Source organism: Zonotrichia leucophrys, chromosome 2, assembly GCF_028769735.1.
Source record: "Zonotrichia leucophrys gambelii isolate GWCS_2022_RI chromosome 2, RI_Zleu_2.0, whole genome shotgun sequence".
Classification (NCBI taxonomy): Eukaryota; Metazoa; Chordata; class Aves; order Passeriformes; family Passerellidae; genus Zonotrichia; species Zonotrichia leucophrys.
This window is the reverse complement of record NC_088171.1, coordinates 14,010,032-14,022,508: the sequence shown is the minus strand read 5'-3', so window position 1 is coordinate 14,022,508 and position 12,477 is coordinate 14,010,032. Positions and strand designations below refer to the sequence as shown.

The following is a 12,477-nucleotide window of genomic DNA, read 5'->3' as shown; positions in this document are numbered from 1 at the left end:
TATCCTTCTGACTCTTTCTCTGTGAGAAACCACATTATTACTGTGGGGCAATGCATTTTAAGCATGTCCTGAAGCACTCATGCTAAACTTCAAAGATGTAAGACCTTCTAAAGTCTACTTTTTTGCATATAAATGAATGTAGCCATTGAAAGAAAGGTCAATCATCTTATATATACATGAATACAACATAACTTCCTTTGTCATGTACATAAAATAATACAATTTATTTGGGAATGCAGGTATGTCACATACTGTGATTCTGTTTGGTGATTTATTGGATTGATTCTCCAGAAATGAAAACATCGTTGGCAAATTGTGTGGATTAATGTACTTAAACAACTGCTTTTTGAGGTCTTTCCTATGAGTTTTTTGATGGCCTAAATATTTTTTTCCCCAGGAAGGGAAGGCAGTCAAAAGAGAAAGCAGCAAAAATGTGGGGGGAAAAAAGAGGAGAAACTGAAATAGTAACAGCAGTTAGGAGGCACAATACAGGTCACAGGGGAATATATCCATTAATACCTGTGGCCAGTTCTCCTGGGTTTGCCAGTGCTCAGCCCACACCAGTTCAAAGAACTAATGCAGTTTTTAATAGTGTCAGGAACACAGTAATTGGTAGCAGTTTTGTAGATTAGATTTAAATGGCAAAGTATATGTCATAATGCAGAGTGTCTTCTTGCACTGTGTTTGTGCCTTGCTGTAGTAATAAAGTTTCATTTCTGTTACCAGTACTGAAAGAATTTTAAGTGGAAGCTATTTGATATCTTGGAGTGACAAAATCATTTTGCTCAGGTGCTCTGAAAGGTTTTGCTGAGGCAAAGGGGGTTGGCTGGAGATATTTCTCAGTTCTGAGGGGGAATCACCTTTGGGAAAAGGCTTAGGAAGAGCGAGTGTGAAAATAGGAGGTGGTTTATTCTGTGTTTGTGCAGGGCACAGTAAACTGAGAGGCTGAGTTGCTGCTCAAGGGATGGGTAAGTAAATGGGGCATAATCAGTAATCCCTGCTCCTTCATGGAAAAATAGACTGTCAGACTATCATTGAAAAACAGGACATAAATTGGTGTTCTTCCCTCTAGGCACACAGTTTGTGGTGATTGGGAGTGGGGCTGAGCCCCATCCCCAGTGGGCACAGCTGTGAGCAGCAGGGGAGCAGCACTGACAGCAAGGAGCCAGGGAGTGCCCAGGGACACTGACCAACCACCACAGGAACAGAGGGCACACAGGTGCCATGCACCAACATGGGGGGTGTAAAAGGTTGGGCTGAAGAACAAGAAGAGCAGATGCAGCCTTCTGAAGGGACAGGATGGTGCTCTGTATGGGCAGTCACCTGAAGCCCTGTGATGAGGTGAGCTGTTACTGTGTGTGGGTTGGAGCTTTCTGGAGTTGTATGGTGACACTCTGTGCACTGTGGCTGCCTTGACTGCAACACGTGCCGTGGCTTGTGCTGTGACACTTCCCCATTTCTGCTGTGTTCACCTTCCTAGCAAAATCTTGCTGCTCTCTGCTTTGGCCCAGCAGGATGTTTCCCAGTGCATTTATTTATCCATCGTGTGAGATTTCCTTGCCTCTGGACAGCACTGGGAGCTGCTCCAAGGTAGGGAGCAGTGCTGTGTGTCCCCAGCCTGCCTTGGGCATGGGTCCTGTGGGGAAATCCACTCTTAATCATTTCTGGCTGTTTTCCTTTGCTCTCTAAGACATTGCAATAAATCCTTCAGGGTCCTTGTTACCCTTTTAATGTTGTGGTAAGAGTTTTCAAAGGAATGAATGACAGTTGAGTATTGAACTCCTATCAATGGACTGAGCCATTGAACTGAATTTTATTATGCTTTTCTCTTTAAAACAAAAAATTCTGGTTGATAGAATACATAGAATGTAAATACTCTTGCAGTTTAATTAGGGAATTCCTTGTGTACTGCCCAGTATGTGTTGAGTACACTAGCAATGATTATTAAAAATGGCTATTGAAAGGAAACAAAGCAGAAACCATGGAAACTGTAGGCAACTGGCATGGTAGGACTCTATTATGAAGCAAAAGTTTGGGGCTGAGGGCAAATTCAAATCCTGAAATAAAATTTGAGGTAATTTTTCCTAAAGCTGTGGATGTTGATCTATCTGAGTTTTGTTTAAATGACTTTTTACAAGGCCACACTAGACTTAAACATACAGACTATTAGCAGGTCACAGTTTAAGGTCAAAACAAACCTCATAAAACCATAATGTGATGTGGGTGCAAAAACTCAGTTTCATGTTGTCCTTTAAATGGCCAGATGTACATACATAAATTGTACATCCTGATATCAATGCCAGAAATCTAATAATTCTTTTTTCTATTAAGCTGTGAGTAGCAACTATGAGGAGTATTAGATTTTTCCTTTCATTGTTCATTAAACATGGCTGAATATCAAAATTTCTCATTCTGAAGCAGTATGATAGATGTACACCTTCTTTTTAGACAGAAGTACTCTTCTGGATAAGGATTTTATTATGCACAGGATACAGCTTTTATTTATTTAAAGCCATATTTTTAAGGCAAAGATGAGATTTAATACAATGTACTTTTTGTACATTGCATAGGAATGAATTTGACTTGAAAATGACATTTCTTCACGTGTTAGAAGAAATCCACAGTTGGTACTGCCTGCAGAGATTCCTGAAGTTCAAGTTGTATGTGAATTAGAGGGGGGAAATCCCTTTTCTCTTTTCAGCTTCCTTCTTTCATTCAGCCTTTTCCCCTGTGCTTGGTTTAATGACCACAGGGTTCCAGTGCATCTGTCCATGGTGAAAGAAAAAGCAGTGTCAGTGTTCAATAACAGAGACAACAGTAAAGGGTTTGTTCCTTAAAGTGATCAGCCATGAAATACAAGAAGGTGTAAAGAACTCTTATTTTAAATGCACAGTGGCTGCCTGTATGTTAAATCTAAGATGACAGATTTATTTACTGAAATCCACAACCAGCACAGTAACCTCTTTTATTGTGCATGGTGTAAACAGGGATATTTGCCCTCCACAGGTCTAGCAATATTCACATTTAGAAACCTAGTATTAAATTTAAAACATGGTGACCCAAAGATTTCTTGCAGTTTTCTGTTTATTATAAAATCTGTTTTCCTATTACCTAGGGCCTTTTCCTTATTTAAACAATTTCCATGGTATCAGCTCACCATGCTTTTGCCTGCCTGACCCCTGCTAGGAACCTGCTTGAGGGAAGAATTCCTTAGTGCTGGATGTTGGGCACTAATAAAACATGAAACCACCTGCTTCATCATAAAATACAGGATCCTTAAACATTCCAAACCTTCAGGTCTGTCTTTGGCACTGTAAAGAAAGGTAACTGTAAAACTCAGTGTTAAATGTGAAGTGCAAAACTTAGAGGCACTAGAATCTCTCTTACACAAGATTTTTTTTGGTATATTACAGCAGAGCAAATTTCACTAATAATGTCATGTGCTCATGTAGCTACCAATTTCAGTGGGAGTTAAGCAGGTACTAATAATGTGCTTTTGAAAATCCAGTGGACTCATTTTGTACTTTTACTACTTAGTAAATTAAATACTTTTGCAGAAATTGGCCCTGAGCTCCTGAATGAGAATATATTTTCCATTACTTAATTTTCCTTCATCTCTGTCTTGAAGTGTTCAAAATTCTTGGCTGAGTAGCTGTGAAGTTTCTGAACCAAAGTCTGAAGAAGAGCTGCTTTTTCCATTTGTTATCCTCTTAAAAGCAGGTTCTCTTTAGAAATACAAATTCTGAATATTCAGACATTTAGAGTAAGGGATTCTGTTTGAGACAATGTGGGAGAATGGTCTAAATCGTTAAGAGCATGCAGTAGAACACAATTAGTAGAGGAACAGTGAGGCAGCAGAACATGTGTGAGGGTCTGAGGCACCAGGCTTAGGTGTCCAAGAGGACAGAGCTGGTGTGGAAGTCAGCAAGGTTGAATCCAATCAATATGAGCTGAACTTCACAGTTCTGGGTGTCCTTTGGGCTGTTTTAGACACACACGCATTGGCATTTATGTACATTTGAGCGTGTGTGCATGCAGCTCCTCCCTGGGAATGGAAGGCTGGAAGGGATGGGGAAGAGGGAGGAGCATTTGTTGGAAGTTTCCTTGCACTCAACTCTGCTGCTTCTGGGGGCTCATGAGTTAGAGGCTGAGCAGTGGGGAACAGGAGCACATTGTTTAGGCTCCCCATGGAATGCTTCACGGCGGGAAACATTCACTGCTCCCTACCTCAGTGTGTGAAGGCTCTGTAGCCCAAAAGCTGGAGCTGTGCTTGCCTTGCCTTCTGCATGTCTGAGCAGCTCTGGTGCTGTTCTGGGCACAGGCTCCTTCCAAACAGCAGCAGCAGCACCCAAGTGCCAAGTGAGCAGTGCTGGATGTGCCTGTGTAAAGCAAAGGGCTTTCCCTGCTGTGCTGGCTCCTGGCTGGGGGAGTGCTGTGAAGGTTTACATGTATGTGTGTACATATGTCTTAAATAGAGTATTTGTTCTGGACAGCTTTTCCTACTAATTTGCTCTTGTCCTTCATGGCTAGCTTGTTTCTTTCTTTCCCCCTTCTGCTGTATTTCACAAATTTTAAAATGAGGCCATCAAAATAAATTTTAATGTTTACTGTCCCTGCATTCACAGATCACCTTTGGAAGAGCTAAATTTACTGCAGGATTCCTCACTAAAATATAGTTTTTGCTAACAAAAAAAAATTCTAAGTAATTTTTTTACTTAGACTTTAAAATAGGCGTCTGTATTTTTTCTTTCCTAAATTATGATATACCAAAGGACCTGGACTAAAATGCCAGACCACTTTGGCATCTAGTCTATTAGGGAAGCTGCTATGCTGACCTATTTTCCTTTAACATTAGTTAAATTGGTTGAGGGATGTTCCTTCACTGCCAGGTGTGGTGTAGGATGCAGTCTCCCTTAGTAACTCTCGCTTCAGTGTCATTTGTGTAGGTCTTGACTGGGTAAGACAGTTGGGTCTGGGATTTGCTGGGTCAGAGGAATGCCTTTATTTTCTGGGAGCTTTTTAGATGTGTGATGCAGATTGTGGCACCATTCAGGTGACAGATTTGATCCTGAAGTGGCTTCAAGCTAACTCTGTTTTACCTCTGGATGTCATTCTGAGTCAAGGACCAGCTGCAGGGTCTTTGCTCTGTGAAGTAACCTAGATCTAAGCTTGGGGATGTGGCACAGGTCCACACTGCAGGGAGATGCAGTTCCAGTAGTTCAAAATGTTTCAGTGGGTCGCTCACAGTGATGGAATCGGTGTATTTTTGCAGGATCAAGCCCTAGACTTATGATAAGGGGTTATAAATGTGGACAGCAGTTGTAAATTTTAAAATAGATTAAATTGTGTCGTCTTGTTTCACTGTTTGTCTCTGACAGCTTTCCAGTGGCTTTTAGGGTCCTTCCTAAAATGAGATGTGATGAGGTACTGCTGGGTTTCCAAGTTTAACTTTACCCAATATCATGTCGGTTTTTTCTACCTGCCTTTTGTTTTTACTAGAATGCAGTGCAAGTTCACAGATTTGAGAGTTTTTTAGGTTGGGAAGAGTTGTTTGTGGGGTTCTAGAGCTGGAGTGGTGGGGCTGTGCACCATGTGCCCCTCCTCTGGTGTGGGAAATGGTGCCAAACCCACGGGTGGCACCGCAGAGCTGGGGCCCTGTCTGCAATCTGCTCTCCCTGTTTCTTTATAGTCCTTATGGGCCAACAGGGAATACAGGGAACAGCTAAAGACAAAGAATAAACGAGGGGGATTACGTGGTGAATATCTTCAGCTATGATGTGGAAAATCTTCAGGTGGGAACCCTGCCCTGAAAGATGGGTTTTTGTTTCCTCATCCCTTTGCTCAGCACTGTGGGTCTGTGGAGACCAAACATTTTATAACAGCCACCACAGACTGGAGCCCAATGGGGGTTGATGGCAGAGGCTTGGGAAGAGGACACACCACAGAAAGGAGAAGCACTGAATTCAAGTGAGATATGAGCTGTTAGAAAAGCTAAAATTAAAAAAACCTAAAGATGTCTGGAAAAGCTAAAATGTAATTCAAGCTTTCTGACCTAAGCTAAGCTGCACTGTGACAGGAGGATGCCTGCTTTCTTCTGGAAAAAAAAGGCCATCCTATCTCAGGGCATCCATGCTGTGGGATCAGATGTTGTTGCCTGGTATAGTTCCTCAGGCAACAATCTGGGGGCTTAAATTCCTAGCTGTTATCCCTCTTCCACAAATGGTAGAGGTCTCACAGCAACCACAAGCAAGGATATTTTAACCAACAATATTGACAGAGACAATTTATAGCCTATTGTGTGGATGCAGCTGCTGAGCATTCATATCCTGCCACCGTCTTGGCATTCCTGACTTTATTTTTGACAAAGGGTGTTTAACCAGGAATACCTTCAGACCTCAGCATAATTCATATCTTGGCTATTTGCGTCTTTTCTCTATTGACTTTCTCCAGCTTTCCTTCCTTCCTTTACTTCTCATACATACACACATCTCTGGTTGAAAAAAAAACAAAAAGAAAAAGTGTGTATGTGTAAGTAAATGAAACGAAAATCATAATCACAAACCATAAATAAAACTTGGTATCAGAAGAAATGGCAGTTTGGCAAATATTTTACATAAATCAATTCTGAAGCCAATAACCTTTCTGCATTTACTACTGCAATTAAAAATCTTTTTACACAGATAAGAGACAAAATGTTTTGAAGGTCCGTCTTTTCAAACCCCACTTTTAGGGTTTCCTTAGGTGCTTACTGCAGAGAGGATGCTCAGTGTGTTCTGCCAAGGCATTGCAAAGCCTGTGAGCAGAGAGCTGGGGAGAAAGTCTTTGTGCAGGTATTTTTTACTTGATGAAACTATCAGTTTTACCTTTTACCCAGGTAAGATGTGCTCAGTCATAAAGCTCAGCCCAGCTGCAGTGCCCCCAGGTCATGGAGTGTCCATGCAGCTCCCCCTGAGCTCCCCAGAGCAGTCCTGGGTCAAAGCACACAAGCAGGGCTGCAGTGCCCAGCTAGCCTGTGCCTTGGCACCCTGCAGAAGTCAGGAAATCACTTTTCTCCCTTGCTACATCACACAAAGATTCCTTCTTCAGCTGCCTTTGTTACTATTTCCTGACTAAGTTTTCACAGTATGTTCATCCTTGCCACAGCCCAGGTTAAGAGGGACAGAGCAACATCCCAAATCTGGTGGAACAGTGGCTGGAGGATGGGCGTAGATTATTTTCCCCAAGTAACCTGGATGAAGAGTGAGGCAAGGAACAAAAAGCTGAGAGTCTGATTTTCACCCCTGCTTTTTCCTGGTGTGCAGCACAGTGGCACAATGTCCAGGACACGCTGTGCAGTTGCATCTTGCTGAGCCCATGGGCATTCTGCTGCAAGTGGGAGCTCCCTCCACCACTGCTGAGGGGCTGCTGGGTGTGAGAATGATGGTCAATCACCCTTAAGATTTTTGAGTGATCTCCAAGCAGTTTGAGTGAAGTACCAAGCAGTTTCAGCCAAAACTATTGATATAAATTAATAATTAGTGACTTGCAGCATCTTGAAAAGCAGCCCCATGCTTAGGATTTTTATTTTTTAAAGCTTCCCCTGTTTTTTATCTTGCCTGCAGGGAGGCTCAGCCTGCTGGCTGGCTCAGCACACAGAGGAGAGTTTGGTGTGGCTGTGATTGACAGGGCCATGGTGTTCTGTCAAGGAGGTTTTGATTTAAAAACCAAGTGGTTTTGGGAAATTTCAATGGAATAGCTTCCAGTGACCTGAACTGAAGCTGCCTTTCAAACATAGGGATGCTCATCCTTTTCTATCCCCTTTCCTTATCTAATCCATCTGCAATTCTTGTGGGGAGACAGAGAGGTCTCTGTTATTTCCTGGTCTATGCTATTTTCTCCTCTCTCCCTGTCTTTCAGCACTGAAGTATCTCAGCAATGCCAGGAGGCTGGTATGCCTGGGAGGGTAAGAATAGTCTACAATGGCAGAGATCACTCCTGTTGTTGCCTGTCCACTTGCAGTTGCCTGGACAGAGGATCCACACAGAGGTAGGAGCAACAGGATCTGACAAGCTAGAGCTTTTGTAAGGCAATGTGTTAAAGCCTGAAGAAGATCAACATTCAAAACCAACAGTCCTGTTCAAATCATCAAAATAATCCTTCAACCCATTGTTTTGGCTGAGTTCCTGATTTCTGCCCTTGGCCCTCAGCAAAAATGTCTTCCTTTTTTACTTTTTCTTCCATTTTTCTACCCTCTTTTTTCCCTGTCTAGGTCTAATTTCCTTTGGAAATGACAAAACAGTTAGGACATCAGGAGCTGGAAGTGTTTTGAGCCTGTTCAAACATGGAGCACTGGGACTCACTGGGATTTTTGATAGTCACACTCAACTATAATGTGACTATTGTGGGTAAGTATTTTAAAAAAGCTCTCCTCTTTCTTTGGCTGCCTCAAATCCTGAAGCCAACCAAGTGCCCTACTGATAATCAACTTTAATTTCAGGCTGTGGTTCTGTGATCTGTACAGTGAGTTGTTTCCTTGATACCTGATAGAATAGATTAATGTATTTATTTTCTTGCTAACAGATTGCTTCTCTTTCTTTGATAGGTTTTTCCTGAACATTGCGTAAAGTATTCTGGCAAGGTTTTCACATTTGGGTCTTGATGACAGGGTTCCCTGTCAGCTGAGAGAAGGGATCATGGTAAAAACACACAGAAGTAATGCTGATTGCTTCTTATACCACCTAAAGTGAATGGTAGAATGCATGCAATAGTTTAGTAACAAATTAAAAAAGAGGACAGAAGAACCACTCTCTTTTACAGGAGGAAGTTTGTGGTTACTACCATTGTGGTTAATTATTGCTTTTCATTCTTTATTTTTGTAAATAATAAGGATCATATGCATTAAAAAAAAAAAAAAAAAGCAAACCCAAGCAAAGTGCCATTGTCTTTTCCTTAGCTGTTTGCTGTTTATTTTTCACCTGTGTAATTTAAAGAAGATTCTGTTCCTCTTTCATTGGCTACTTTGAACAAAGTGTGAGCCAGAGGAAAACTTTCAAGGGCCCTTTAAAGATCTTTGCCTGCAGCAGTTGCTGTAGTTTATGCTGTGCACTGCAGGGAGCATCCAGCTGAGCCCCAGCAGGGCTGCTGGGGAGATTTGTTCTCGTGTGTTGAATCAGGATTGGATCTTTAGGGACAGGGATGCATGGAGGGGTTATCTCTCAAATGTATGTCACACTAAACTACTTCCTAAGGAGCCATTGATTTTTCTTAAGCTGTACTCCCCATTGTACATGTTCAAATTAAAAATTGATAGTGAAATAGCATGTAGTGTTTTGAGCCTAATTAACTAATGAGCTTCAAACACTTTGAGGTCCTCACAGGGAAAAAAATGCTACCAAAGGATGAAACATGGTTTGCTAAAGATGACAGATTCTGTGGAGCTGGGGTTTCCTATTGACCCACTGTCAAAAAGTGAGTAACAGCACAGCCTGCCAGCAAACACAGGCAGCTGGAAACAGCAAAACCACCACCACAACCCAGGTGATTAAAGATAAAATGGAAAAGCCTCAATTTATTTATGGTTGGGTAATATATTTTTTTGCCAGGAGCAGCAGTTTCTCTGATGATCTCTCATCAACCTTAGATATTCTTCAGGTTTTTCATTTCAGAATGCAGTTTTACTGTTCCAACCTGTAATCTGTCTACTGGCCACAAATGGTTTTCAGAGGGCACTTGAAGTGTATGTTCAGTACAATAATAGGTATCACACAATGTTATGGAAATACTTGAATATTTCAAATTCATACCAACTACTGGGAAATAGCTTTATAGGAAATATAGAAGAAAATTCTCCAAGGCACTGCCCGTAAATAGTTTTATAGTTTACAGAAAAATCCTTTGTGACATTTTTTTAAAGCCTTTGCAGTGTGTATTGGTGCTATTTCACAGATTGCACACAAAACTTTATGTGCATGTAAGATGTGCATTCACTATTAATGACCTGAGCTTTTCAGTACATTTCTCAGCCATTAATTCTGTATAATATACTTCTTTAGTCACTGAATCTTGCTCTTTCTCTGCCTGTGTTTACAATTCCTGTCTTAACAATATTTAAAACAGAATTCATCTCATAATTCTTTAATGTTGTTTTTTTTCTCCCCCTTTTTTTTTGTTTTCAAACAGGCTTTTTCCTCTTTTTTTTTTTTTTTTGGTAGGGAATTATTAAATTAAATTACTTTTTCAAAACTATATAGGGAATTGGTGACAGGATTCAAAAGGAAATGTGAGAAATTCAAATGCTAAACTGAACTTCAGATGTTGAATATGTGTTTGTACAGAATGCATTTTTAACTTTTGACAACAGAATGGTAAATCTTTAAGCCTTCCTATCCTGACCAGGAAAAGGTTTTAGAATGTCACAAAATGATAGAGTGGTTTGATAGAAGGGAACTTTGTCTGAGTGGAGAAAGTCTGCTCACAGGGGTGAACAAAGGTTGGAAATCATGGCCAAGATGGGGCAACCAAAGAAACAACAGAGAAATGTCTGGGGTGCACATTTGCACAAATCTATGTTTGTAGAACAATTTGCATAAATTTGCTAATAATAAAAATAATAACTAATGAATAGCTTGCTAGTAAATACCGTTCTAAACACGGCAGAGACTTTGTTGGCCAAAGTAAACTTTACATGCAATGTCATGGCCAAGACCAAGAACAAATACTATGTCATAGAGCAATCTTTTCTGCCTCTAGACAAGTCTCATACTGTGTTACCTGAACTGTATTGTTGAAATAGAACAAAATTCAGGTGCAGGAGCCCAACAATGAGGAAAAACTGTGAGGGAAATTGATTGTTTAGTCAGTTTTGATCTCTTTTTATCAGAGTGTTTTCATTAGGTTTCTGTTGGCATGGCTTACTGTGTGTTTAACTCTGACGTTGTTGAGTCTAGATGAAGATTATGGAATATGTTAGCTACACATTTTCACTGGATTTTCAATCCCAGTCAAAAAAAAAAAAGGAGAGATTGTTTCCTCAAATGCCTCATGTATAGAAAGAGCATCACTGCATAACCTGCCTTCCTTCTCAGGATCTGACCCTTTCTTACCTTTCCTTCTCCTTAGGGAAGCTCTGGCTGGTGCTGATGATCCTGCTGCGCCTGGCAGTGGTGGTGTTAGCAGGGTACCCCCTGTACCAGGACGAGCAGGAGCGCTTTGTGTGCAACACCCTGCAGCCAGGGTGCTCCAACGTTTGCTACGACTTGTTCGCCCCCGTGTCTCACTTCAGGTTCTGGCTCATTCAGACTGTGTCTGTCCTGCTGCCCTATGCTGCGTTCAGCATTTACGTGCTGCACAGGGTGGCTGTGCACATTGTCAGAATGCACTGTCTGCTGCATGGGTGCAGGAGCAACAAGGGTTTGCCAAGCCCCAAAGGTGTGAAGCAGCTCTGTAGAGGTGCAGTTGTCAATAGAGTAGATTGTGGTGCAGACAACCTAAGTGTCCTTAATTTTTCAGGGGCATATACTGTTCATCTTTTTGTTAGGACCCTACTTGAGGCTGCCTTTGCAGCTGTGCAATATTTCCTTTTTGGGTTTTTTGTTCCTGACCGCTTTTCATGCCACCACTCACCTTGCACGAGCACTGTTGACTGTTACATCTCCAGGCCCACTGAGAAATCCATCATGATGATTTTCATCTGGGGGGTCAGCAGTCTGTCCTTCCTGCTCAGCCTTGCTGACCTTGTCTGTGCCCTCCGGAGAACGACAGCAAGGAACCAGGAGAACAAGCAGCTGGCAAACCTCTGCCCAGAGCAGGAGTGCAGGATACACCTTCCCCCAGCCCAGCACAGTGGCTCCTCTCCACCTCAAAGCAGGGATGGCCCAGCAGCAAACAGCTGTCACACCAGTGATGGCTCCTGCTCACCTCTCCCTGAGGAGGAAGAAGAGGCTGTTCTTCATCCTGGAGGTGTCCCCCAGCAACGTGCCAGCCCTAACCTCAGCAGCAGTAATTTCTGTGTGCCAGCAGACCTTGCTGTTCAGCAGCAGAGCACTGAAGAGCCCTTGTGTGCCAGTGACCACCAAGGAACTCCCTGCAGCCAAGTGAGACCCAGACTGCAGCAAGACTTCATTAAAGATTCTGCCCTGGCTTTGAGACCTCAGATGGAGTCTCCCCTTGGGGTTTCTTCTGTTGTTCAGGGCAAGCTTTTAGGGTTCTACCCTTCAGCTGAGCTAAAAAGCCCTGATGAGCAATCGAATTATAGCAGCTCTAGCTGCCTGAGGTTAAAAAAGTCTGAATGGGTATAGAAGCCAGAGTGAGCCCTGTGCTGTGACCTTGGCAGGCAAATCATTGCATCACTGAAGAGGCTTCAGGGAGTTTCAGCTGAATCCCGTGGCTGTGGTCATGCTGCAGGGACACTCGACTCCATTAGAGAAGAAGAAAAACTTTGAATAAGAGTGTGAAGGGTTTGAACATTAAGGGACGTGTTCCTTAGAAAATGTGACATCT

The 12,477-nt window shown here is 42.2% G+C and overlaps 1 protein-coding gene across 1 annotated transcript; it reads left to right on the top strand.

The window, feature by feature from the left end:
• Window positions 1-8,320: 8,320 nt before the first annotated feature.
• Window positions 8,321-12,275, top strand: GJD4 (gap junction protein delta 4). Its single transcript, XM_064703282.1, has 2 exons — window positions 8,321-8,384; window positions 11,098-12,275. The coding sequence occupies exons 1-2, from the start codon at window positions 8,321-8,323 to the stop codon at window positions 12,273-12,275; spliced, it is 1,242 nt and encodes a 413-aa protein (XP_064559352.1).
• The last annotated feature ends 202 nt before the right edge of the window (window positions 12,276-12,477 follow it).